This window comes from Necator americanus, chromosome II, assembly GCF_031761385.1.
Source record: "Necator americanus strain Aroian chromosome II, whole genome shotgun sequence".
Taxonomy (NCBI): domain Eukaryota; kingdom Metazoa; phylum Nematoda; class Chromadorea; order Rhabditida; family Ancylostomatidae; genus Necator; species Necator americanus.
In genome coordinates this window covers 31,011,382-31,039,381 of record NC_087372.1, presented here as the reverse complement: position 1 = coordinate 31,039,381, position 28,000 = coordinate 31,011,382, and the positions used below count along the sequence as shown (strand labels likewise).

At 38.0% G+C, this 28,000-nt stretch overlaps 1 protein-coding gene across 4 annotated transcripts; it reads left to right on the top strand.

Annotated features, from left to right (window-relative positions):
- Positions 1-139: 139 nt before the first annotated feature.
- Positions 140-27,092, top strand: RB195_020031 (uncharacterized protein; the record flags this gene model as incomplete). Of its 4 annotated transcripts, none has more annotated exons than XM_064188153.1 (32): positions 140-244; positions 806-896; positions 1,018-1,144; positions 1,242-1,430; positions 2,145-2,321; positions 2,732-2,858; positions 3,091-3,186; positions 3,302-3,391; positions 3,460-3,549; positions 3,611-3,717; positions 4,146-4,311; positions 4,430-4,540; positions 4,608-4,694; positions 4,882-5,004; positions 5,064-5,174; positions 5,642-5,710; positions 5,992-6,156; positions 6,211-6,333; positions 6,646-6,741; positions 7,208-7,364; positions 8,709-8,750; positions 23,228-23,275; positions 23,342-23,498; positions 23,573-23,705; positions 23,839-23,941; positions 24,007-24,099; positions 24,854-24,975; positions 25,104-25,226; positions 25,794-25,849; positions 26,112-26,256; positions 26,336-26,467; positions 26,931-27,092. In XM_064188153.1, 32 exons carry the CDS (start codon positions 140-142, stop codon positions 27,090-27,092), a joined length of 3,723 nt encoding a protein of 1,240 aa, XP_064044032.1. The 4 variants fall into 4 exon arrangements, with proteins under 4 accessions (XP_064044032.1, XP_064044033.1, XP_064044035.1 ...); XM_064188154.1 differs by having other exon boundaries at positions 7,208-7,377; positions 8,700-8,750; positions 23,228-23,289; XM_064188152.1 differs by lacking the exons at positions 8,709-8,750; positions 23,228-23,275; positions 23,342-23,498; ... (7 more) ...; positions 26,336-26,467; positions 26,931-27,092 and having other exon boundaries at positions 7,208-7,378.
- Between the last annotated feature and the right edge of the window lie 908 nt (positions 27,093-28,000).

Genomic DNA, 28,000 nt, shown 5'->3' with positions numbered 1-28,000 from the left:
ATTTTCTCTTCTAAAACGAAAAATTACTTTGATTTTATGGTTTGATATTCTTAACATATCTGCAATCTCTTGTACATTAACGCATATTCTTTATTATTAGCTTTTCTTTAACATTCATAGCTTAGTCATCAATTTCAGAATGAAGAACGACGCCACAATAAATTCGGAGCAAGAGAAGCTGTTAGAAAATGCCACTCGAGTTGTTAGGGCGGAATCATTAGAAATGAAGCGTTGTCTCGACAAGGTTGGTTTTTCAATGGTTTGGAATTAAATGAGGAGAAGGTTAAATGTACGTGCTGGTTCTGTCTAAAATCTATCAGAGCGTTATTCAAGGATACTCTTAGGAACTAGGACTCCTTCGGAAACATTTGCCTGCACCATGTTTGAATTAATGCTTATGTAGTACATTACATAAGAACCAGACCATTATTTCGTATTCAAAAACGTATAAATCGGCACATCATCCATTCATCTCTTATCTTCCTAATATATTCGCGAGAGCTTGTGATTGTTCCCTGACTGTCTTACAGCAACAGTCTTTTCGATACATGCGATAGTGGGGGCCGGTGCTCCGACCCCCTTTACTTCTGGACGGTTGGCAAAGGGATCCTCATCACTTGCGCTGAACCTCATGAGCTAGACCCCCTTCATGTGAGGAGTGTACGGCTCCTCACTATCGTAAATATACTCCTTTCTACCGAGAAATAGATAAAATAGGAGATATCGGTTGATTGCTTAGAAGCAAAAGTTCTGCGAATGCTGCATTTGAGCACTTGTTTTCTTAATTTCTATCCATTTGCTTCAGGGTGAAACGATGGATGCTCTGAAGCACGCTTCTCAGTTTTTGAGTGAGTTGAAGACTAGCGATCTGTCACCAAAATTTTACTACAGGTTATGTGAGTAACTTCCTTTTCTCTTTCTAGTTCTGTTGCATTTTTCTCAATTGTTTTACTCTGTTCTACGTTTGTCGCGTATGGTTTTCCCACTTATCGTACAGCTGAAGTATTTTTTTTTAAGATATGGATGCTATTAGCGAATTACAACACCTAGAGTCATTCTTAGTGGATGAACATGAAAGGGATAAGACGAAAATTGAAAATCTATACGAATGTGTGCAATATGCTGGTGCAATAGTGCCAAGACTGTGAGCTCGTTTCTTTCATTTTCCCTTCTCTTTCTGTTCTGAGAATTATTCGAACACTTTTGGAAAGGAATTTCCTCTACTAAGCTACTGATTTCAGGTATCTCCTGATAACTATTGGAGTCGTATACATTAAATGCGGTGAGGATACTCGACGAAATATCCTCAGTGATCTCGTGGAGATGTGTCGTGGTGTGCAACATCCTTTGCGGGGTCTCTTCTTGAGGAATTATTTATTGCAGAGCACCCGAACGCTGCTTCCAGATAATCCTGATCTCACTACAACAGAGTACGTTTTTTTTAAAATGTTTATTAGTGCTTGCAAAACTGCTCAACATGTTGTTGAGTAAAGAAAGAGTGCTGCTCATTTGTTGCACAACTCACAACTTTTTGAATGCCTTTCTCTTTTAACAGAATTCGTGTTTGAGTTCAACAGCAATCACTAAGCAATAGGTAAGGAATGATCAGGACAACAGTACTACGTCGCTGATAGTTATTAAATAGGCACCGCTCCTTTCCTCAAAGCACCGAAATCCTGAGTGACCCACTAGAATGAGTGCATTTGTCAAACTCAATACTATCAATTGTTAAAAAGTTCGCTGATGTATCCACACTTCTCTCTCATCACCGCAAATCGTCTTTCCATCGCTTATATTTTATTTTATTTTTTGTAGAGAAAGTTCTAATACATTTTATCAATTGCATAAGCGGTGTTTTGGAATAAGTTAAATAAGTTCGTGGTCTGCGTGCGTGAAATGAGGTTTTCAAACACTAATGTGTCCATTTGACTGTGCAGAATATTTATTGCATTTAATTCCTGCAGACTGAGGATAACAACGCATTTTCCTACAGATATTGCAGTGATACTGGTAGTGGTACTTCAAAAAATAATAACTACTTCTGTTGTTATAGTTAGTTAACGGAGTAGCAAAAAATGTTACAACTATTACACGAATCGGGGTTCCAGTTTTATGCAAATGATGGCACCGATGAAAATATTTAGGGTGAATGATTTGCCCGAGTCGGACAAAGAGCCGCGCGATTGTGACGGAACCGTCTCAGACGCAATTCACTTTGTGCTAGTGAACTTTGCGGAGATGAACAAATTATGGGTTCGGATGCAACACCAAGGTCCATCTAGGGAGAGGGAGAAGAGAGAAAAGGATAGAATGGAATTGCGGTCAGTTTGGTTACTACTAAAACAGTTTTTATTGCAACCTTTGGGTGATTCTATATAGTTGCGTTTGGCTATCGCTTTATCGTTATTCACTCTAAAGGGGAAGCTTCTGTTGGCCATGAAATCAACCAATCCTTTTACGTATACGACCACCATTTTTGCTCGCTGGTCTTGTTCCGATTTTGAGTGAAGCAATGTTTCTACCACCAAGATTTTGCAGAAACCTTTGCGCGGTTATGTTCTTGCAGAGTATTCATTGTTTTTCGAAGAACAGTTGAGACATTTTTTTACTCTAGTTTCGTTTAATAACTGGTTTAGTTTGTTGGAGGCGCCGATTTAACAGTAAAAGAGAAAGGAAGAAAAAAAAGTTATTTATTTAGAATTGTTTTCTCCAGGTTAGTGTTTGCTTGTAGAATACTTGTTGGTACAAATCTCGTTCGATTGTCGCAGTTGGAAAACCTTACCGAAGACATGTACGTTAAAGAAGTACTCCCAAGCATCTTGGAGCAGGTTGTATCCTGTCGAGATCACATATCGCAGGTATTAATCCTTTCCTTTGAAGTTAGCACACATTTTGTTTCTTCTGGTTTTTTTTTCTCATTTTTTGAACAGATCTGACGCTATCAGTTACAAATTTTACATTGGTTTCGAGTGTTCCTCAGATCCTTCTCTTTCTCATTTTCTTTCACTTTTGAAAAGTCACTATTTGATGGAATTCGAACTACACTTTCGTTACAGAAAAAATAGTTCGCAAGAAGTATTGCCGTTTCAGGAATACCTTATGGAATGTGTAATCCAAGTGTTTGGTGATGATTTTCACTTAGCGACGCTGAACGAATTTCTCAGGGCGTGCGGTGATTTAGTGCCGGTACGTTTTTCTCAAATTTGAATTTGATGCACTATTACTGTGGTTTCTTAAGTAAGGTGTCAATCGAATGTTCAGCAAGGATTTTGCGATATAATGTTTTGTTATTTTGTTTTAGGAGGTCAATGTGAAGAACATTCTCATTGCTTTGATTGAGAGGCTTGCACATTTTGCTGCAAACCCCGAAGGCAAAGGGATACCTGCAGATGTAAGGTTTATGCTCCTATCTTTGTATTTCTATCTTTAACGTTTATAACTTGACATTCTTACCTTTAGATACAGCTATTCGACATTTTCTCGGAGCAAGCGAAAAATCTTGTGAAGAATCGTACAGATATGCCATTAGAAGACATTGTTTCGCTTTATGTGAGGAATATATTTGTTAATCCGTCTTTGAAGAACTGCACACAAAAAAGCTCTATTTAAGGCTGCATTGGTTAGTTTAGCGATAAAATGCTATCCCGACAAACCTGAGTTTGCAAATACATCATTCGGGAGCCTCAAATGCATTCTGGAAGAGAAGAAGAAAACAGCGTGAGTTGGAAATATATTTATTCTTATTTTAATGCGACTGCAAGGTTTTCTTATACCTTGGTCAGGGAAATGCGCTGCATTCCACTTAGTCACAGAATAGAAATGTTTTTTATTCGATAGTTTAGTTTACTGACTCATGTTTTTTTTGCGTGCTGGAAGGTGTGTGTTATTCATTTCTTCATTGTGCTAATATCCGTTACGGATATTAGCCTAATGAAGAAACGGTTACGAATTACAGTAGAACGCGTTGACGCGTCCCAAGTGTATTGATACGCCAGTGACTTTATCCTTTATCCTTATCCTAACTTATGACGAGGGTGAACTCAAATTTGAGTTCTTTGAAACTTTTTTTTGTGGTATATGTATATCATTTGTTTTAAGTTTTTCTTCATTTGAAGAAGTATGGATTCACCGCATGCAAAATTTAGGATAGAACCGTTCGATGCCGTTGGTCGAGAATTAATGAAGTTGCTGCGACTACCAGTGGACGAATATAACAACGCTTTGAAGGTTGCTGAGCTCACTGAGTTCGTACCGGTGATGGAATGTTTCAATTATCATGGGCGCTGTCTGGCATCATCCTATATCATCCAGGTGAGAGGTTGATCTGGTTTTGCACGTAGAATTAGTAATATGAGGATTCCCATTTATTCCTCTTTTTTTGTGACAAGCTAATCACTAAGATGCAATTTTGTCAAATGTTGTTGCATAGAACATGCTCGAATACGGTACCTTGATGCGAACCGAGGAGGATGTAGCCGTAATGTGTGCTGTCTTGCACTCGGTATTGGTAGATCAACAAGATCAACCTCCTAATGCGACGGTATTTTAATTGTCTATTTGTCGGTCCATTGTTCTCTGACATTTCTAAAATGTCGTTAATTTTTTAGGAGAATGAGGACTTTGAAGACGAGCAACACCTAGTGGCACGACTTGTTCATCTTATCCAGGCTGATTCACCAGATGAACAGTTTTTGGTCAGCATCTTTTTTGCTAACTTTTTTTGTGACTTTCTTAGGGGGGGGGGGACAATTTTTGCTACCTCGTAGTTTTGCTAGTTTTGGTTTATTCCCTATGTAGGGATTTGTACCTTATTAGAAATTGTCAAATATGATTTTGCCGCTTGAATAGTTTACAGCTGTACTAATTTGAAACGTTTTTCAGTTGCTGAACAATGCAAGGAAAATATTAGGTGCTGGAGGAAAAGTTCGGATAAGATACACCCTAGCCCCAATTGTTTTTGAACTGTACAAATTAATCTTACGATTTGTAGATTTGAAGGATGAGGTAAAGTATCCTATTTTGTTGTTCCTCATTCGTAACTACTCCCCTCAATCGTGTTTCAGGAAAATTGGGAAGCAAAAATGCGCAAAATGTTTATGTGTGCCATGGGAACGATCGGTGCATTAATCACCACTGCGGAAATGTCAGATCTGCCTTTGAAGTTGTACCTGGAGGTATGATGTACTTTCATCGTATTTCCATAGTTTATGTCGAAATGTTGCAACTGACGATAGCTTAACGAAGGTTAGCGACTATAAAAATTAATTTCCACTCAAGGGCATTTTATAAGAAGTGTCTCTGTAAGTTTCATAGAATTGAAGTCGGGACTGTCGAAGGTCAATATAAATATCTAGAATTGGAGCAATTAAAATCGGTCGATTGCGTCTGCATTCGCTCGATTCGATCATTTCAAAACTACGTTGTGAAACAGTTCTTAAGTGGAGGTGGTAACTATCATTTGTACGAATTTTGAAGCTGAATTCTGATTTCAATTTAGATATGGAGTTCCAAAGGAATTCTAGCCATCCGTGAGAATTCAGACATAAATGACTTCCAACACGCCTTAATCAAGCTCTCTTATTTGTCCTTTTAGTAAGCTGGATTGAAATCTGCCTTATTTTATTTTGAATTTTTTCTTAAGGGCGCTATGGTTGCTGACAAGGTTCCCATGCCGGACGCGGCTTCTGTGGTCTACGAATTCATATCAAAGGTATTCTGCCTCTTCCATCTCAATTTCTCTTTAGAGACAAATCCCGTGAAAAGTAGTAACACCTATATTGCTCGCTATTTAACGAGATTGTTTCCGTTAAATTGTGAGTTTTACTCAAGCTTTACTTATTTCGGCTACTTATTACTTATTTTAGAAGAGACTTATTACTTATTAGTCATTTTTAGAAGATTTTTTTTCGCCTTGCAGTTGGTGCCCAACTTTGTAGGAACGTCAATTTATGATACGCACTACCTTGAAATGATACTCCTGATTTTTTCCAGGCCATGTCTGTGTTCGAGGATGAAATTTCTGAATCTCGTGAGCGAATTAGTGCAATGTCGCTAATCACTGGCACGATGTTAGAGATTCGGAATTTACCGTCTGAGAGCTGGCATACTTTAGCAGGGCAGATCGTTGTTGCAGCTGCCGCTAAGATGTTCAAGAAGGTGGCTTCCAAACTTTTCATATTGTCATTGCTACCTATTTCGGTAAATTTTCAGGCGGATCAAGTGCGTACACTTTGCACAGTGGTGGCACTGTACTGGAAAGGTGAAACGGCAGAGTCCGGAGGACAGATGAGAAATGGTGACAAAGTGGTGGAAGTGCTCAAAAAAGCCGGAAAGGTGATTGTTTTGAATCACTCTTATTTATTTGGGTATTTGACCCTTGTAAATTATTAAATTATTGGATCGATTCTTCCTGAAGTGCACAAAATTAGATTTCTAATTAAGCAAAGAGGTTGACTCAAGCTGAGACGACCGTTATCACTGCAGTGTTCAGCAAGCAACGTACAAAAAAATATGAAACAGAATTGTTCTCTTTTTCTTTCGCCTTGTTTCTTTCAGAATTTGCTGTGTAGGAAGAAGTCGTTTTTACTCGATATTGTCGTTTTGATGACTATGTTTCATTTAAACGTCGAGTCATTAATCTTTCAGATCGCTACGCAATGTTTGGAACCAATCGTACAACAACAGCTTTTCATTCAGATCATTAACACGCTCCTATATTATTATGAAGATAATTGCATGGAGGTATGTATTAGCTGGACTTTTCCAGCGCCTTGCGTTAGAGTACCTTTTTTTAATAGATTTTTGTCATAAATGAAGTTCCCATAAATCTAGCTCCCTCTAAATTTAATAATAAGAATCCAACTCTTTTCGACTTTGCTAGCCTACATTTGTGTCATTTTTTTTTTTTTCATTCAGCACCATTTTTTATTTCTGTCCCCATTGTGTTTTAAATGTAAGTTGACGAGATTGTTTACTGGTTAAGAAGAACTAAAAACCTGCAAGGACATTATAGGAGCACTATCAAAGGAACTAATGTCCCGATAATTTCTCATGTTATTGGTGTCTTATTAATTTTTTGAGTGACTCTACTTCATTTCTTATAGTGTGTAAATAGGTTCTTGACAGAAGTCAGTAAGTCTCTCTACTAGAGTGTCTCCCTAAATTGTATATTTACTTGCTCCGTAATGTCATGTTTAATTATGCTCAGGTGACTGAGGACATGCTAGTGGAATTGGTTTCCCGCACCAAAGACAATGCCGTTCAGTTGGATGTTAGTGCTGAAGCGGATGCACTGGAAAAACATCTTGCAATGACGTTACAGCACATCAAAATGGCAAAGGACAAACGTCCTGGTCTTGCGGAACGTTTGCAATTATAGTTTGCTAGTACTGCTTTACTGCTACATTACAACAAAGGTGCGACGGTTTAACCATTTAGATTCATTTCGATGTCTTGCCATTTTTTAGCGACTTTTTTGTTTTGTTCATCTTTTCACTTCGTTTTCGCAATGTTAGCAGAAAATTAATTCTTAAGCGGTTGCTCATCATTTTTTCGGTGAGTTTCTTTGTTTGGCGTACCATTCTGTGTTGTGTTAATTTAGTGTTTTCTTGGGTTAAGTCAACATTAGTCATTTAAGGTTACACTTAAGGGTACCTTCAGTTCTCAGTCAGCTGACAAGAATAAATAAACAGTCAGAGTGACGTATCATAGGTAGTGATAATGTAACAGTGATAACAGTAGGCCTTTGCTTATTTCGGTGGTTGAATATATTGAAGTTTATTTCACCATTTTTTTCATGTAGATTAAGTGGCTGTGAATTGTGGCTGAATGTTCCACCCTTGCATCTATCTTGTAGTTGTTACCTCTTTAACTTGTCAAAAGATGACAGAAGCAAAGTATTAACTTTGCTTAGATTCATCTTTTGCACTTTCGATGTTTTCCTGTGAGTGTTACGTGCACAATGATCCATAACTTCCTAGTTTCGTCATATTACGGTCTTGCTAATAAATGATCGCCAGAACATTCGTTCCACCCTTGCATCTATCTTGTAGTTGTTACCTCTTTAACTTGTCAAAACTACTTTGTAAAAGTAAACAAATTGCTTCAGACAGCCACAGTTCCTAGTGCACCTTAGTCTATAGCTAGTTTGAAAATTTTATTCTTTTATACTTTTGCATGATGTTATGTGATATTGTTGAAATTGTCACTGTTGTACATATATTGATGGCTTGGATTTTGATTTACCGAGTGTCGTGGTTTTATACGAGTTTTTCTCAATTTCTCACCCAGAATACTGCGTAATAAATTAAGTGAATGAATAAATATTTACTATTTTAGCTACTGTTTCCGTGAATGGCCTGGTTACATGCCATAGTACTTTCTCATCTGATGCTGTTTCGTAATTTGTTTATTTCAATCAATTTTTTCAAATTTCACTTCCTATTCTTTACTAGTCTCTCAACATTATAACAGTTAAGGAGTCTTAGTAATCTGCTCAGATGAAGATTCTTTTTTTTGTTTGAATTAACACATCACATTGAAGTCACTTCCCCTTTGGTTCTATTCCGTGGGTTGTCATGCACGACCCGAGATGTGTTAATGATTTGAATGTGTGAATTTTGAATCTAGTCAAATCAGGAAAGAGCGTTTATCTTCTCTTTGCATTTCAGGTATTAACTGTTGTAGAGCTTCGCTCTTAGTCCGCTAAGAAAAACGGAGCGACTGCGACGGGACGGTCGATCAGAAATTGGGTGAGTGCGTTATCATCCTCAAATTCCTTTTATTTTACTTGTTGTGAACGTCTGAGTTTTGCCTCGCTATGTTCCCATTTGTGTATCTTTACACTACTAGTAGTGTTGATCTCTACTCTTTCCCTCTACTCTGACAATTTTCAACAAAACCTTTATCTGATGATATGTGATTTGTGTCTTGATACTATATACCTTTCAACTGTGCAAACAAATAGTGTTAATGTGAGCGATAGGTGTTGTATGGACTATGATAGTATTCCTGATTTTATTTTACACCTACGGGTCTAATAATACTGCTCCAACCTCCAGTCATTAGTTTTTTTCTTTCTTTTTTTCCATGAGATGTGGTTATTCATTAGAAAACAATTAGTTATGCGTTTGAATGTTGCAATGTTTAATTTCTGGATTAACTGGACATTCGTATCTTGCTTCGACCTCTGGCCAAGTGGAGTCGTTTTGATATCTGTATCATCTCAACGCTCATGTGTAAGGAGTAAAGAAAAACGTTCCCACTCTTTTTGCCGATTTTCTCCATATACTTATATCTTTATGTGGTGATGGGTTATCAGTAACTCGCTGTACTTTTGCGTACTAGTGCGGCTAAGGAAAAAAAAAGAAAGACTTTCCAAAAACTATTACATATACTTTTGTTTCACTCAAATCTGAGTAAGAAGCCTTTGGTTTTTTTCAAAAAAAAAAAACTATAAGAAAAAACAACATTTTACACAACTGGTGGTTGGACTGGTGATGAACTCTATGTTAGGGTTCTTGAATGCTTTAGATATTACTTCAATTGATTGATTTTAATTATAACTTCTAAGCAAATTTTCCGGGAAACAAATGGGAGGAGTCAACGAGATCTTACAGATTTGCCTCCTCCTTAGAAATTTTTATATCGTCATTCATTTATTACTCACTTTTTAAGGTGGATGAGATTTTCTGCCGTGTCGAAGATGTAAATGTCATTTTATTAAATTCTGTTTACCTGTACCGCTTTGTGAACGTTTGATGCTTATTTTCTTCTCTACATTTTTCTCAATTGATGGTATCAAATTTCGTTACCTGGTTCTTCTGAAATTCCATGGATTTTTTCAAAATGTTCCTGTGTTTGATTTTGCTCCGATTTGTTCTTTGGTGTTTTATTAATAATTCATTACTTCCGTAGAGCTATTCGAAGGTTCTGTAGTTCCTGCAGGCGTCAGAATGCGTTAAAGCCGCTTTCATTTCCTTTCTTATTGCTGTAGTTGCCAAGCGCCTGAGGAACGAATGTCCGTACCTTCCCTCATTTGTGCTTTTTTCTTTGCTGCAAACATTGACAGATTTTAGAATCTGTACGTTGTGTAGTTTTGTCAATCGTGTTTCGATGAGTGGAAAAATATGAGAAATATGTATGTGAGGTAATCACATGCATACACTTAAGGTGAAAGGAGGAACAAGTTTTCAGTAGCCTGTTTTTTTAAAATACGCTTAGGTATCTTTTCATAGCGAAACAGTATTGAATTTATGGATGATTCACTTGCGTGAAACTTGATACTGGTTTCATTTTGGCTTTCTATATTCGCTGTTCCTCCTAGCATTTATGAACAAAGTAAAAAGAACTTTTGTTATGCTGGTCTCCATTAGCGGGAGATGTCGCTGCATCTACCCTTTCCTTTCTTTGTGTGGAGAAGGGCAGTTTAATGATGCGCCATTGATTGTGGTGTAGACGGTTGCAGATGTCTCATATGTAGTGTAGTGCTTCATAACAGTTACACTTCACTTGGTTTGTCCAAGCTTAGTTCAGTTTTTCCCTTTCTTATTCTCCTTCTTACTTTCTTACTTCTTACTTATTTAGTTGGTTACCTAGTTACTCACTTTTTATTTCCTTATAGTATCAGTTTCCTTCAAAACACGTTTCCATATAAGATTATGTCCATCTTCAGAAATTCATTTTTGGGTCACCATCCTGGTTACGGTCAAGTGTAACACGTTCTATTCAAGAAAATGCGTGTCCTTGACCAAATTCTCCTTCTCCCTCTATTTTTTCCCCTAGTGTCGTTCTCAATGGTTATTGGTTCATCAAATGTTTATCCCATTAGGAATGTGCAACTTTACGACTTGGACTGATTTAGAAACGATGTTTTCATTCATGTGATTATTTTCTTGTCCTTCACTAATACTTCAAAAATTTTCATACCGGTATTATGATCTTCATCAATAAAACTATGTAGTGGTGCTCTCCTATTGCCTTATTCTTACTCTCTTATTTTTGTCTGTCTTGTTTTTCATTTCTCATATCAAAGGAAGACATAATATTGACAAACTCAAACTTGACTACTAGGACTTACGGGGAAAGGAGATACAAAAAGAATGTTATGACTGCACCGAACTCATAACATTCTTTTTGTATCTCCTTTCCCCGTAAGTCCTAGTATTAATTTTCCGTCTAGCGCCAATTTATTAACTTGTGTCGTTTCTTTATCAGTGGAACTGTCGTTGTGATTACACATCTCAGAGAACTGTCATAGGGAAGAATAGAGAGATCGCCTGGTTCTCGTTGTTTTGTGATTTTTTTCTGTGACGTTTTTGTCATATGTGAGTTTGATTGTGGTATTTGATGATCGGTTCTTATTTGAGTTTCATCCCCAAATACTTCACTAAATGCAATAATGGGTCTGATAAGGTCCTCACTTCTAGGCGAAAATAAAGAGTAGAACTAGAATTCAGCGGAAGAAAGTTTGATCTACTGATGCTGTACTTCTAACGAAGCATTTGCAACATTGAATAGTGACAGAAAGTATGGGAGTAGGTGTGTTTTCTGCGAGCAGTTTTGGAAAGAGTTCTTTGAAGCGTACAGTTCCTATTCAAAGCGTGCCGTATGACGGTTGCATGGTTACGGGCAATAATGTTTGAGGTGTTGAAAACCTGTCAATATTCTTCTCTTGTGGATGCTTGTCGTTCGATTCTCCCTCCTCGTTCCTCCTTTATTTGAGCACGGTTTGCATTTGATTGCTTGGTGTTTTCCGGTGAACGACGTAAGATGGCTATCCGGATTTGTGCGACTGTTTTGAGATGCCATTCGGTATCTATTCAGATTCTTTATGTACATTTCTTAGCAAAGCTAAGCAAAAAAGCGTAGACAGACGAGACACACTTCTTATCTCTTATTGTTCGGTGCCAATATAGAAAGTATTTCACAATCTACTAGTGGTGTGCCTTTTCAGGAACGTCTGAGTCATCGATTCCTTTTTATATCAATTTTTTTCATGAACTTATTTGTAGTAATTTTCATGTAAATTCACCAAGATGAGGAGCTCACATAACAAATGCCGGTTACCATTCAGAAGAAATTACACGGACTAACGTTTTGTAGCATACGCTAAAATTATATTGGAACTCTGCATAATCTTTCTTGTCTTGATTCGAATATATTTGCTGTCTCGTCAAGCCTCCTCCACGATTTGGCTTCGATTCCCTCAAGCACTCCTGAATCACTTTATATTGACACTCTGACACTAATTCAATTCAAGGGCTTGTCGTGTGGAAAAGCTTTCTTTGTTTTCGATTTATTCGGCTTCTTTTAGATTTTTTTACTCGTTTTTCATTTAATAAAACCCATGGACGCTTTTTATCTGTCTCCTATCCTATGTCGTCCTTTTTCATTACCCATTTTTTTTTCACCGACTCAACATCATGTTCTCTTCTCTCACATCTCTTAGATATGATGGATTTTCTTTTAAAAAATACTGCCTAGAATTGAATAGGTATTTGTACCCGGTTTATTCTTTCGCTCCTCTCCTTCTCCCCTCTCCCTACCCCCCCAATTATAGCTCATTTCGTTTTCGTTCCCTACAAAAATAAAAGTGTTAACTAACTAGCCCTAATAAAGTGCAGGTCGAAGATTGATACCGCGTTTGTATCCATGTTTTCAGTTCATACGGTGTTAGTGTATCCAAAGCAAGTTGACTGCATGATTGCACCTGTCCATAGATTTCTTCCGTCTTTCGGCTCATAAGTATGTGTGATTCAGATCGTAAAATTTGTAGTCATCTGAATTCTAATTTTCACGTCTCGCGAGTCTCTTGCTTGATTATTACGTAGTAACGCGTGTGATTTTCATCAGCGAGAAGTCTCTGCAATCATTAGCACGTGCTTTCCTGGAAAATCATTAGCACGTGCTTTCCTATGAACAACGAAATTAGTTGCAAATCAATTTTGCAGGTTTCTCACCACTGGATATATCAAAATTTCATTACTCCCGTTTAGGCCTCTTGTTCATAGTTTTCCTTTAGTGGGTGTATATTTGTCCAGTTATGAGAAATTGTCAACAAAAAGTTTTCATTCACTTAAATTTTAGAGGGTTTCTCAAGTTTCGCCTTTGCTTCGCTGGATCAGTTCTATTTTTACTTAATTCTTCTGGCTTCTGTCTGCTATCTATATATCCTTTATCTGGTTTCAGAGCAGATTCTCACACGTCAAAGGATTACTATGAGTCAAGGTTCGCATCTATTCACTTTTCTTGATTAAATGGGAGGGTCTATCATTGCTTTGAAGAGTCAGAACGTTTTCTCCTTTCTTCTTCTTTTCCTGGTGGTTTCCTGGACAAGCTGAACTTAAACAATCTGACATTTGAAAACTTCTCTTTTGTTCTCGAATTCAGTAAATTTCCTGTTGCCCGGTTCTGGTATACTCTAAGTTCCTTATATGCCTGAGTTTTGCTGACTATCCACAGAGATATACTTGTAGTTTCGAATACTGAGAGCTCAATGCTCTATATAATTGTATTTAATAAAGCACATATACCTTTATGGCTGTTTCTGTAGATAACGTCAATATATCTGCAATTTCTTTATGATTTTTGTTCTCTTCTTGTTTTCTAGCTCCTACTAAGGACGTGGAGAATTCGCGAATTCGAAATTTCCTGAAGAAGAGTATGAGTGAATTAAACGGCCTAATGAGCTGATGAGATGATGGGCCAGGCACTTGTAATGAAGAGGCGATCTAAAAAAAATTGATCGATGCACTTTGTCAGAGCCGTGTCGGTGAACGTAAAAGCAGAGTATCATGAAATTCACCTGGTATGGAAACCACGAGGAACCCGCCGAGTTCCGATTGTAGATCATGGAATCCAGCGTTGCTCCGCTCAATCTCTTTGTCGTAAAAAATGTCATGGAACACGGCGTTCTTTTCCACTGGGTGAGCTAGAATGCACCACCCCTGTGCACGCGCCGCGTCCACGAGCGAGTGCACGATGATCAATGATGCCTCCTCACCAGTCTGTTCAAGTAAAACCAAAGAATAAGCTGCTGAAGGGACCGGAGAGTGTAGAAGTGGACGTGTTCTGCCGTTCCCCGTAGGAGCGAACGCCGTTCTTAGAGGAGATGAGCGGAGCCTGGCTAAATTCCGTAACCCACAATCCGAATTCTGCGGATTACCCAAGATTTTCCCACAACGTCAATTTCGTGATACGTTGTCTTTAACAGGTGGTGTACAAAATTTCGTTGCAGTGATACTTGTTTCACTCAACGTTTCACTGTTTCACATTCAGCATTCTGCCTCAGATTGACTTGAGGAAACGTGAGTGTAGTTGCACGTACTGACTGGATGCGCCATTCTACTGTAGTTTGCTAGTTTGCCAAAAGTTTTTTTTCTTGTCAACCAGCCAGCCACCCACTTGAGATGTGTATGTGAATGTTTTCCACTTTCTTTCGCGGCAGGCATGACATGTATTTATTTGTTTTGGCTAGGAGTTGGCAAATACAGATGAATAGTATCTGTTATTAGTTTCTGTGGATTTGTTTGGGATTTGTTAGATGTTCTTTTCGTTTTGGAAGCTTAGGACAAATGCTGTTATCGTTATTCTAACGTTCATCTCTTAATTATTCATCTATGCTTCAAATATTATCAAAATATCAAATGGCAGTTCTGTTGAAAGACCAGTGTGGATGTCCCAGTACACGTCTGTACTAACCATCGTATTCCTTAAGATAGGGCAAAATAGTGGCAATGATTCAGCATTCAAACATTTCGTCATTTAATCTCAGAATTGTATAAAAATTTTAAAACAACCTAATACTAGTGTCATAGTAAAGAAAAGGTTGAAAAGGGAAAAGAAAAGCCTTCATCAGGTTTTACGTGCGTGTATGAGTATGTAGCTGTAGGCTAGAGTAAACTATAAAATATGTGTTTTGAAAATATCGTATCCATGGAAACCTACCTATGCGACAGGAGTTCTTTACATCTGTATAGTTCGATATTATTTTTTCTGTCACATTGTTCCAGGATGGGCCCGTGTTGAAGTTGTGTTCCAGAGTTGCAAGTTGAAGTCGATCCGAAATCACGAAATTTTTAGTATTTGTCAAAACGCTTATCAGTCTGAGAACATGTTCCAGTTCAGGTTCTTTTTTTACTTAGAGTCACCAATGTATTTAAATATTTGATTAAAGTTTTTCAAAATTTTGAGTCTGTGGGAAATAGGATGATATTTGCTGAGCTATTAGGTGAAATAGAGTGATATTGCTCGATATTAGCTTAAAGGCATCACCCCACGAATCTGAGGTAGTACGGATTTCAGGTGGAATATGCGTATACGGGATCACAGAGTATGGAGAGAAGGGTGATTCCGTCCATTTCTTCCTAATTGCCGCAAAAAATGGCTCGGAAGATACGGCTTCGAGCATTTTGGCGTGCTACCTTCTACAACGAGTTCGATTGGAGCGCGTCAGCCTCATGCACGCGCCGCATCTTCCGGGCCGTTTTTTACGGCAATTAGGAAGAAATGGACGGAATCACCCTTCTCTCCATAATCTACGATCCCGTATACGAATACTCCACCTGACATCCGCACTACTTCAGATTCGTAGGGTGATGCTTGTAAGGGGTTCCTTTTCTGGTAGTCATGATATATCTTGAAGTACCTTTACAATTTCTTGCAAATATGTGCAGATAGTGAAACCTTTACGAGCACCTGAAACAGTCAATTTTACGACGTTAGTTGTTATAAAATAGTAAAATAGTTAGGTGTTATAAAATTATGAAATAAACGGAGATTGATCTCAGAAAAAAAAAATGGAAAAAAATCATAATGCTCATTTTACTTTGTTCTATAAGGCGCGCTTGCGCTGCTTTTTCCTGCAATATGTATCACTTAGGCTACACCCTATTCTTGGTAAATTCTTACTTATCAATTACATCAGCCCTTATGTGCTCAATTATAGAAATCGAGAGGTGTACACCCATTGTTAGTGTTTGTTAGTAGTTGGCTAGTGTGTTTCTTTTTCCGTGCTATAAAATGGGAACTAGAGTTTATACCTATGTATCATAAATGAAGCTTGAAAAATAATTCTTCTCTTGATTATCGAATTAAGAGATGTGCATCGACGAGTTGTAACTGGTTGATTGCTTCTGAACTCGTCTTATTGCTATACCTTCAAAAAAAAATGACGCTTTACTTTTTCTCTCATATTTTCTCTGACCAAGTTTTCTTCACATCACCTAAGCACCTGTTAGCGTATCACTCAGATACTGAGTTAAGTTAACCACTTTTCTTTCGTTCTATTTGCTACAAACTTTATTTCAAGAACTTCAACGTTAAACGGAACTTTTTTCCTTCTGCTTCAACGACGTGATTTTTGCGATGGCATTGAACAAACATCTTGTTTGAGTTTCTCAAAAACATGCGTCTGCTGAAAAATGTTGAGGTCGCGTGGAAAACGTCAATATTTGCGTAATTGTTGTACTTTGACATTGGAACAAATCTGTTTTGTCGAGATTAGCTCTGCCTGGCAGCTTGTAAAAAGGCTCCTGTAGATTTTCGAGCATGCCTCCAATCATGCCTTGCGTTAGCAATTTACAATGGAATGTATCGTAAGGAAGTTCACTGTCGTCAGGTGTCAAAATAGCTTACTCTAATTTCCTTTACCGTACGCTGCATCGCAGCATATTGAAACAGACACTCATGACCCTCAGTAATCGAGAAACTTTATTTAAAGGCATCACCCCACGAATCTGAGGTGGTGCAGATTTCAGGTGGAGTATTCGTATACGGGAGTGGAGACTATGGAAAGAGGGGTGATTCCGTCCATTTCTTCCTAATTGCCGTAAAAAAACGGCCCGGAAGATGCGGCGCCACACAAGGCTGGCGCGCTCCAGTCGAACTCCCTGTAGAAAATACTGCGCCAGAACGCCTGAAGCCGTGTCTTCCGAGCCGTTTTTTTACGGCAATTAGGTAGAAATGGACGGGATCACCCCCCTCTCCATAATCTACTATCCCGTATACGAATACTCCACCTGAAATCCGTACCACCTCAGATTCGTGGAGTGATGCCTTTAAGCTAGGATGAAGTTTACGATCTTCTTTTAGACTTTCAGAAAATCAAACACGTTTGGAATTTTCTAGTGGGAGTACTGGTAGAATGTTTTCAATTTTTAATGAGAAGTTTCTTATACGTAATTTGAAGCCATCAGATGCATATTTTTCTCATATTTCAAGTGAGGATATCTCTTACTTCTGGTATGTCGAAAAACTTTCGATCATCTTGCATCATAATATTTCCGATAAAAAGTAGTGGGATGAGGGTAGTTGAAAACATGTAGATTCCAAGTTTTGCAGCTTAGGTTGGCTCTTTGTGAAACTAACGCATAATTTTGGCAGTTTAAAAACACAGGTGAATAAATATGGAGCGAAGGAAACTAGGAACGTAATAAAAAGCTGGTGATACGGTTGAGAAACAGGCACTTGAGAGAGGGTACTTCTGTATCTCTGACGTCCTGGAAGAACGAGTTCATTTGAGTAGATTTCTTAACTTCCTGAGGGTGGTATCATGACGAGATTCGTTCCTTCTCAGTGAAACATCACTTTTCACTATGGTAACTTCAAGTTTTGTTAAGTACATTGTTTTTTTAATATAGCCTACAGATTTTTTGGCGTACAATAGGCTTGTAATTTGTAATTATTCACCTTATTCCTCTAGTCGATAACTCTTACTATGTATTTGTCTTTTCGTAGTTCCTTGTAGATGTGTAGTTCTCTGCGTCTCTGTAGCGGGGGAAGCGTTTAAGATGTCTGACTATGTCTCCGTGAACGCTTCTTCGCTTCGCTGGCGTCTTCCCGAGCATGACCAGACGGGGCACGTAGCGTCTCGAAAGCAATCGCGGAGAAATCTGCGGGGACCTCTACCGTTCCCTGCTCTGGTTGACACAAGTTTACTGAGGTCGCTTCAGCATTGCTATGCATTGTATGGGGTCTGCGATAGTTCGCTATTTACGCACAAAGAGGAAAACGTGTGGCCGTTGACTCATCCTTGAACACACGCCTTTTATTATCAAAAAGAAAAACGATTTCATGAATCATCGATTTCATCGTTTCGATAAAATCATGTTCCCACGGCTAGCATGCCAGGGAATTGCTCATTGTCGATATATTTTCGTTCATGATTCGCCTGCTCTCTTCATTTCTCCCTTTCCTCGCGATATTTACTCACTTTTGTTTTTTCTGGGGTAATTTCTAAGAGAAATTATTTTTTTCTTCGAAAAAATTATTATTTCCATTTACACCAACCTCCAATTATTTCGTGCCTATAATCACTTCTTGGAAAGCACTTTTAGTTCTTGCTTTCTCTTAAATTATGAAATAAAAAGACATCTCCTTACAGTTTACTCGTAGAGTATGTTTTGAAAACGTTTACTGAGAATTTCTAGTGAATTTTGAATTGGTCGATTGAATTATTATATATCACAACGCGAAAATCAAATCTTTCACAAGTTTTCATCACAAGGGAGATGTTCATGAGAAAGCAAATCTCCATTTTTAGTCCCGAAGATCGTATCGAATATTGGGGATATTGGGTAATATATATTGGGTTCGTAAGACAAGTTTCGTTTTTGATGACCTTTATTGTCGATCTGAATGCTAGAGACGTATCCTTGCAAGTTCATACCAATGTTCACTTTCTTTCGGTATCAAAGAAACTCTAAATGTTTACTGATTGGTTAAGAATTTCTAATTCAAAGGATTCTTCTGTCCTTTTTTCAGTGATTCATTCCATTGTAATTTGGATTCTTGGCGTGTAGTCCTGAATTTGAGTGTCAATATGTGAATCATTGTTTACGATGTAAAAGAAACTCTTGGATCTTCGAATTTTTATTCTACACCATGAATTTTCCAAAGAACTTTTCAATTTCAATATTTGTGAATTGAATGTTGGCCTCTCTCTGATGTTGAGGTGTTGAGAGGAAGTTTCAAGTGACAAATTGGTAAGAGGGTTTCTGTGATTAGACCCAAGGAGATGATTACTTACTGTATTAATTCGAGTTCTGCCCTTACAGTTTCAAACTCATCTCGACATTCGTGATTTCTGCTATCAACGCATTGCGTGAACGCTGAGATAACGGCGGTTCTCTTGATCACGCCATGAACTATTTCACCGCATACATATATTAATGTTACATTGTTTGAGATTTTCTGCATTGTCCTCTTATGCTATTTTGTCTTTTTACTTCTACTTTTTTTCTCTTAAAAATGATTCTTTTTGTTTCCTCGTACGCGCAGTCTCTTTCCTTCGATACTTTACTTTCCAGTTGGTCCTGGCACGTCATTCGTTCTTTTCGTTTTCGTTAGTTTACCGTGACTTTGCCGACTTTAAGCTTTGTTTGCTGACTGCAGTCTGTGTTTGATGACTCAAACTTCAAAGTTAACCAGCTTCAATCTTTATTGGTGATCTTTCTTTTCATTTCTTAAAGATAAAATTTTCTGTCTCATAAATATTGAGTCACTTTATATTCGCATATTCTTCGCTAAAATGGCCCACTCTTCACCATGAGTCGTTTATCTAAATAGATTTTCCGTAAACGGATATGTGATTTCTTTTCATTTCTTTTTTTTTAATATTGTGTAGCTGACTTCACTCTTTCGGCTACTTTTTCTTTTGTTCAAGAAAAAAATCCGAAAGAAAGTTCTTGGCGCTTCTTTATAGTATTTTTTGATTTGCTTAAGGACAAGAGGATTATCGATGTTTTCTCTTCTGTTCTGTTTATATTGACGTCGCTACAAATATGTGTTCTAAAAAATTTCAAGAAATGTGATTAAATTTCGTTCTTCATACTTTTAAAGAAAAAACGTACTGTAGCTCAAGACTCATTGAGAGGGATTGCATGGCTTTTTTTCCTGGGATTTCTCCATTCTCGCTATGAACCTTTATCCCAACTTTGTTGAAATGCTGCATAACTTTGTGTTTAGGTATTGTTTCATTTCACTCATGCAAAGTATTTTCGGTAAGTCATAATTGCTTTGGTGAAGTGTTGATTCGCACAAGTACCGTCTCATTTAAATTGCCTTCCTTTTCTTTTTCTTAGCATTAGTTCTAGCACCTTATCACCTGCCATAATGTTGCTATAACTCTCGGGAATCTGGAAATGCCGCAGGAGTTGTAGATGACCTCACAGGCGGGTCATCTCAAGAGAGATAACGTTACCCCACCTAGCATAGATTGCATCTCTTCAAACGTTGAATTAATGGACATTCTATGTCTATGTATGTTCTGCACAGGATCGGTATTGGTTATAATGACGCTGACAACTTTATCGCTAACTATACTTTTTCTAAGAGCAGACTTTCGCCTCATAAGACATCGATAACATTGATAACACTATCGCTAACTATGCCTTTAAGTGAATAACTGAAGTTCTTGCTATCACCATGTCGACTCATCTTACGTCATCTCATCTAATTCACTTCGAGGTGACTACCCCACCTTTTGTTGATGATCCTAGAGATAGCTGCACTTCACCCGATGCACTTTCCTAACTTCCGGTTCTTTCGATATCGAGAAAATCGCCCACCAATCGTTTTGTGTTCATATGCAAATCGTGCAAACATCGCGCCGAACAAGCCGGTCGGATTGGGTCTCGTGAAGTATGCAAATAATGCAAAGAGTGTTGGACTCAATGTTGTTTATAAAAACTCGTGACCAACATGTATTTCCATTCCATCGCTTCCCATAACAGGAACTATCAGATTAAGTTGCGTGTCACCTGGCCGAGTCTCTTCCACCTCAAGATTATAATTGCGTCCACAATCGCGCGATGTACTGCGGGCTTCATCTTATGCGGCGGAGTTTGCTTAGTGCGGAGCTGTGTATAGTGACCATTCACGTTGAGGGTACATGGGTTTTGATCACAACTTGGCCTGGCTATTCGTATCTGCGCCCATCTGTGTATCGGTCATGTTTGATCCTAATGATTATCTTTTTGAATCCGTTGTTTGTCTGGAGTGTCTATGCAAGTATCAGTTAGTATTTCTTCAACAGTGTTTCAAAGAAATCCCTGAATTGCACAGTCCTCAGCTCGTTGAAAAGCAATTAACTGCAAATGACATCTTTATTGCGGCTTTCATTAGGGTGTCGGAAGCCTTATTTGACCTTCGAAGTAGGAATAAAAAAGGTTAAAATTGAGAAAAAGAAAATAGTTCGTTAAGGGACTTCTGCTCTTCTCATTTAATAACACTAGTTGCTTTTTAACTCTGATTTCTAGCATGAACTGTTTTAACATTGTTTACTATGGCCACATACAGAGCAGATTGCTACTTAAGAAACAAGTTTCCTACTAATCGTTACGTTAATTGCTCCTACTACTTTTAGTAACCTTTAGTTCTTACTTCTTTTTTGAGAAGTTCTTACAGTTCTTTTGTAATGGTTTGGATCTGAGGCTTCATGAAATTTTTGTGTTTTTCTTCCTTTCGTTTTTAAATTTGTGTTCCGAAATGGATCGTACAACGAGGTTCATCCTCAATCTTTTTACAAGAAATGCTGGTTATTGTGTTCGAGAATTCTTGCATTGACTATTACTGAATTCTTGAGAACCAGACTGGTATGATGTAGGTTGGGACTGAGTTCATAAACCATACAGTCGGGTCAAAACGATCTGAAGGCTAGTGCATTTGCGCAAGCGCTTACATTCGAAGTGGGACCCTCGGTAGCTACTATTGGACTGTAGAGGGCTTTATTGGGGTTTTTATTAGGGTGTCGGATGAGTAATTCCGGAGAACACGGACCTTTCATTTCGTTTTAATCCGTAATTGTCCACTTAGATATCCATATTTTCTAATATTATTTTTCATTAATTTTTATTGATATTATTTTTTTAAATTTCTTTCTTTAATACATTTCGCAGAGAAGGAGAGCAATGGAGCCTTCTATTTTATCCATTCTTCTTTCAGATATCTATATGAAATCAATGTATAATTTCTCTGACTGGACTTTGCTGACCAACAGGCATCTCCCCATGTTTTCTTGCACAGACTTTCACCTGCGCAACACTTCTTATGCTACAACTGACCTTCCTCCATACATGTAAGCAGCTGTAAGATTTTGTCGTAGCTGAAGCCAACCCCTATATAATAACATAGGATTTTGCTTTAGCAGTTATCTCACCTTTTTCATTATTTTACTGTATACTATTTTTATAACTTCGTGTAGTTTATGTTTTCCACTTTAACGTTTTGCGTTTCCTATGTGATTTAGTCACCCATGAGAAAAAGTTGTGGTCCAACAATGAGCAGCAGCGTTTTATGACTAGAGAACTCACTAAGTTGAACAAAAAACTTACAATTTCTTGTGTTCGTTGTTTTTTGCTCGGAGAGGATTTGGCCCAACTAGTCTTCTTTTTGTGCTTATTCTTTTAAGGAATTGAAGATGAGATGTCTTGTTGGACAGTTCAGATAGAACTCGGTTATAAGGCTAGTCGTAGAATTTATTGAGCAGTAATTGTTGCACAGCATGGAATCCGAGAATGATTTCTTTTTTGAAGCTGGAGAAGTGAAAAGCCTTGCTGTTATCATGGGTAAGATTACCGTGTAGTGAATCATAGTACTTGAACTCGTGATTCAGCATTGGGACCTGGCAGAATCAGAAGCGCGAAACAAATGGTATTCTCACCCATTCGCTGACCTTTCATTAATTTTTTTTTTTGCGAGTGCTCATTATTTATTCCTTTTCGGAAGGGGTGGGATGAAGGAGGAAGTAAAAACCAGTGCTTTAATTCTTGTTTGATTTCGTGCTTTCTTATTCTTGCAGCAGGTATTGTATCTCTATGGATTGGTTAAGTTTTTATTTAAATTGATGCAGTTTGTTAATCTACGAAAAACATCATTTCCATGATTCTATCCAAGTACCGTTTGCAAAACTTGGCTAGTTGATCCACAACACACGTGTTCATTGTCTGCGTGTTGGACAACCTTCGTTATTTCATGAACTTCTTGTTTACACTCAGAGAAGTCCTGTCGGTTAAAAAATTGTCTATTCATTTTATTTACTAAGTAACATGCACTATACTTTTAAATTGATGGAACACTATATCAACGCACACAATCATAGAGTCTTATTCTGGGATTGTTCTGACCCATACACCCACTCAGCTTCTTTTATGATTTTTTGCTACATCACAGCGATAGATTATTGTATTTCTTTTGCAAATATGTTGTTTTGAACAAATTCTCTTTATAGACCTGGATCCCTTGGACACGTCTTCGGGAGCAGCGGTGATAGGAGCAGGTGTGGCTGGAGGGGTAGTCAGTTGGTCGTCTCCATTGTCGCTTCACCGCTTTATGACGTCGTCAGATGACGTGAATGCGTCGTGGGGTGCGTGGTCGCTGACGACACTATTCCCCTTTCGAGTATGGCCATTGTTACCACCATGGTGGACGTTACTAGCGACCATCGGTATGGTATTCGTGACATGTTTATACTTGCTGCATTTGATCGCCTATACTTACAGGTCCGTAATTTTTCTTTTTTTTTGTAAATTAGCGACACCTCGAATGAACACAAATCATATGGTAATATTTTCAGTAAATATCGCTTGCATCGGGTGGTCGATTTCGACCCGAATGCAGCTGGAGTGTCAATTCTCAAACCACTGCTAGGTGTCGATAAAAATTTGAAGACTAACTTGCAGAGTTTTTTCACGATGAAGTTTCCTAAGGTATTTGTATTCTGTTTGAATTCTTATTCAATTCTTTCTTTTCTCAAACCGGTCCGAATATTACGGACTGGTTGGTACCCATGAACTTCCACGGGTTCGTTTCTGCTACATTCTGATATATTTGTGATTTTAGTTTGAAATTTTGTTCTGTGTCAAGGACAGACACGATCCTGCCGTAGGGATTGTTAAACAGCTCATGGATCGTTACCCGGCTGTAGATGCTCGAATATTTTACGGTAAGTGCATCTTTTTCGTTTAAGGGACTTCCAGCATGTAGGCGTTCTCCAATGGTTTTTTTCAGGTGGTGAAATTGTTGGATTGAATCCAAAGATAAATAACATGATGCCAGCTTATCGCAATGCAAAATATCCTCTTGTGATGATTAGTGATGCAGGTAACATACAAATAGTTCGCCTTCTTTTTTTTTGTTTTTTTTTTCCAATTTTACAGTTTTTTCTTGAAATAAGCTGATGTTTCTTGAATAACTCATGTAGATGCTCACATTGAACCTTGTTGTTCTTCAATGCTGCGACCACATATGAGCAGCGCTCTACTCAATAGTGGTCACAGTTTCGGTGCATAATACGGATTTCAACGGACAGTTTGACAACAGAGTGCAACTTTTGCATGCCACTTCTGTTACTTGCTAGGATACGGTCTTTCTCCTCTCAAGAATTCCCCAATTACGTGTATTTTTGTGTCCGCAAGTTTTACCAGCTTGACCAAACTAAACTAATATCACTGCTTGCACTTTGGGAGGACTATCTAGGAGTATTTGCCTAGGAAACTATCACAAAAACTCGTATCGTAGGTAGAAGTTAGTGTGCAGGAAAAAGAAACCAAATGCGTGTTATTACATTTAACAGGGAATTTTTCGCAAAAGCGAACAAGAGCTAACTGATCCTGACTTTTGCAAACTGATTTCTAGTTATATATTTGAAAATTTCTTATCCAAAAATTCAAAGTTCAATCTCATATTAAAAAAAAAAAACTAAAGACGTGCGAAATGTAAATGTATTTCACAAACTGATTTACATTTCGGACACTTTCGTCCGCCTGACCAGAAATAATTACTCGACAATCTTTTGTTTGTGTTTGAATACTCCAGGACTTTTAAATATGTAATTCAACACAATAATTCTTTGAAGGTATTTTGATGCGATCTGATGCATTGATGGATATGGTGAATTCAATGACAGACGATGTAGCGCTCGTAACGCAAATGCCTTATTGCAAAGATCGCGAAGGTTTTGCAGGAGCGCTGGAACAGGTGTGTGTTGGATGGGTTATAAATGCCTTGTGTAATGTTTACTTTGTCATTAGTCGTTATTTTTCTTCGCAGAATCTGACGTATTTTGCTGGTGTATAGGGATTAATATAAATTTTTCTGTTGTTTAGATTTACTTCGGAACTAGTCATGGTCGTATATATTTGGCAGGCAACTGTATGCAGTTCGTATGCTCAACTGGGATGTCATCGCTGATGAGAAAATTTGTGCTAGATGAATGTGGAGGACTGGCTGTAAGGGGTTTTCTTTCATTGTAGACAGAGCTAATTTCTCTTTCAAGTTTGTAATCTTTGTTCTACTTCTTTCGTTAAAGGCATCACCCCACGAATCTGAGTTGGTGCAGATTCCAGATGGAGTATTCTTATAAGGGATAGTAGATTATGGAGAGGAAGGTGATTCCGTCCATTTCTTCCTAATTACCGTAAAAAACGGCCCGCCGCACAAGGCTGGCGCGCTCCAGTCGAACTCCTTGTAGAAAATAGTGCGCCAGAACGCCCGAAGCCGTATCTTCCGGACCGTGTTTTACGGCAATTAGGAAGAAATGGACGGAGCCGCCTCTCTCCATAATCTACTTTCCGGTATACGAATACTCCACCTGAAATCCGTACCACCTCAGATTCGTGGAGTGATGCCTCTAATCCACTGCTCCTTCCCATTCATTAAAAACTATCGATACTTCAAAGTTGGAAACATAATTGGGAACCTGTTCATCAAATTGTTTACATCCTATTTATAAAATTTGAAGATTTACTTTTCGTAATACTTTCAAATCTTCACTCACGAATGTCTGATCATTCCAGGCATTCGGAGACGTTTTGGCTGAAGATTACTTCATTGGACTAGAATTCAGTCGTCGGTATGTTTTCTGCAGTTCTTTGACTTTGTTTTCTTCACAAACTCCGTCTTTAGTGGATTTTTCTAGACTAATTTTCACAATCAATTCTGACTCAATATGCTGAAAATTCTACTTTTTGTTTTATACGGTTATTCTTAAGCCGAAATATTATTCAGATTTGCTGTTAGTAACATAGTTGCAGAGTTTCCTTCCTTGTTTTTGTTTCACGTAATCTTGAAAGTCTCCTTAGTATATGGCGTGTTCGTTTAAAAAATGTATTTAGTGGCTGGTTATCAGCAATATCCACGCATCCAGCGTTGCAAAACAGTGCAGAGCCTTCTGTGTCGAAGTTTCATGCAAGAATTAGCAGATGGATGCAACTGCGGATAGCAATGCTTCCTCATATGATGCTTGTTGAGCCTTTGCAGGTCTGTAAATTTCTCCAAGCATAACTATCGCTATCATAACGTGTGTTTCAAACTACAACACATCTTGAATTTATTCTAGGACTGCTTCATAGCAGGTGTCATTGGTTGTCTTTGTGCCAATCACCTATTCGATTTCAATCCATACATCTACTACGTTGTACATTGCATAGCTTGGTGTCTATGTGACTATGCATTGAATCGATCAATACAGGTTCGGGTTTCGAACGTTTGTCCTTATTTCCTTCGATTCCCTTTTTTTACAAGCTGAATGGAATCTTCTGTTTTCTTTCGTACTTTTCTCTTTACATTACTGTTTTTTCTATGACTTCTCTTTAGGATATTTTGAGTTTTATCGTCGCTTCATTTTATCATGCGCAACTTTTCATTTTAATTCTAAATTTGGTTCATTTTTAAAAGTGTTTTTTCGCGGTATCTCGCTTATTTAACGTTCTTCGATGGAGTTCACCTTAACAGGTGTTTTAAGGAGTTATCAAGCATTCGTAGTGTTAATTTTTTTCGCTTGCATATTATTATAATTATTTTGTTATTTAACTCTATTTTTTTATTGTTTTTCATTATTATACTTGCGTATTATTTGTAATTAAAGTAACAATTTCCAGTGTTTCTGAATGTTTTGAGTTTTGCATGAGATGCTTCATATTTCTTAGTTTCAGAACGGATCGTTGCCGTACAGCATCTCAAAATTCGCACGGGCGTGGGCCTTTCGAGAAGTACTGGCACCGTTCATCTATATCCGTGCGATTCTTACGCCAAATATCCATTGGAGAAATGGTCGATTTCGACTTCATTGGGGAGGGAAAATCAAATCTTCGTAGGCTCACAGATTAAACGACACTTACGTATCACGTCTCAGTGTATTGTGCAATTCGTAGCAGGCTGAACTCATATGTAACTTCCGAACCAGTAGAGTTGATGCACATCGAATGGGCACTGTTTGAGAGAATGTCTGAGTTGAAGTTTAGTTTTTCTCGCTGAGGCAAATCTCACATAAATCCACCAATTTGATTGAACTTGGATTAGACTTTGGAGATCTAAGACGATGTATTCCCGCAAAAAGATCATTTGAAATTGCCCGTTCGAAGGCATCAGGGAGCGAGGATACGGTCATATCTCTAGAATACGGTGCTGGGTTTCACTTTCGTCCTCATATCTTTGTTCTTTCCATTTTCAAGTAGTGTTTCACCTCTTTTGTCCTCTCTCCCATCCGCTACTTTTCTTGTGCTTGTTCTTTTTGTTCTGCATCAATGCGTTGTGCGTGTACAAATTTGCCTTCAAACAGAGTTGTGTATGTGGAATTACTTGACATATGATCATATCCAGGTCATGCTGTGATCGCATTGATTTATTGACATTCTATTTGCTATTGAGAGTTGTATAATGCAAATTTATGTGTTTTTATTTTCTTATCTTATGATTATTGTAACGGCTCTTCACTAACTAGTCACTAGCTTATAGCAAACCAACGATCCCAGTGTGTTTATTCTTTCAGGCAACGCTAAGGCTGATGGTAATGTAAAAAAAAATGCATATGTTCCAGCTCTCCAGTTGCTGGAAGTTGAACGATTTGGGATTGAAGCGGCCTAGTCTTGCATCTTTTCTCGTTTCCGTATTCCTTCCATGATTCCTTCAGTTTCCATTCATTGTACAATTGGTTGTGACCAATTTTTCTTCTGTTTCGTACTGAAGTACACAGCTGACAAATTAATGATTTTCTTCGCATACG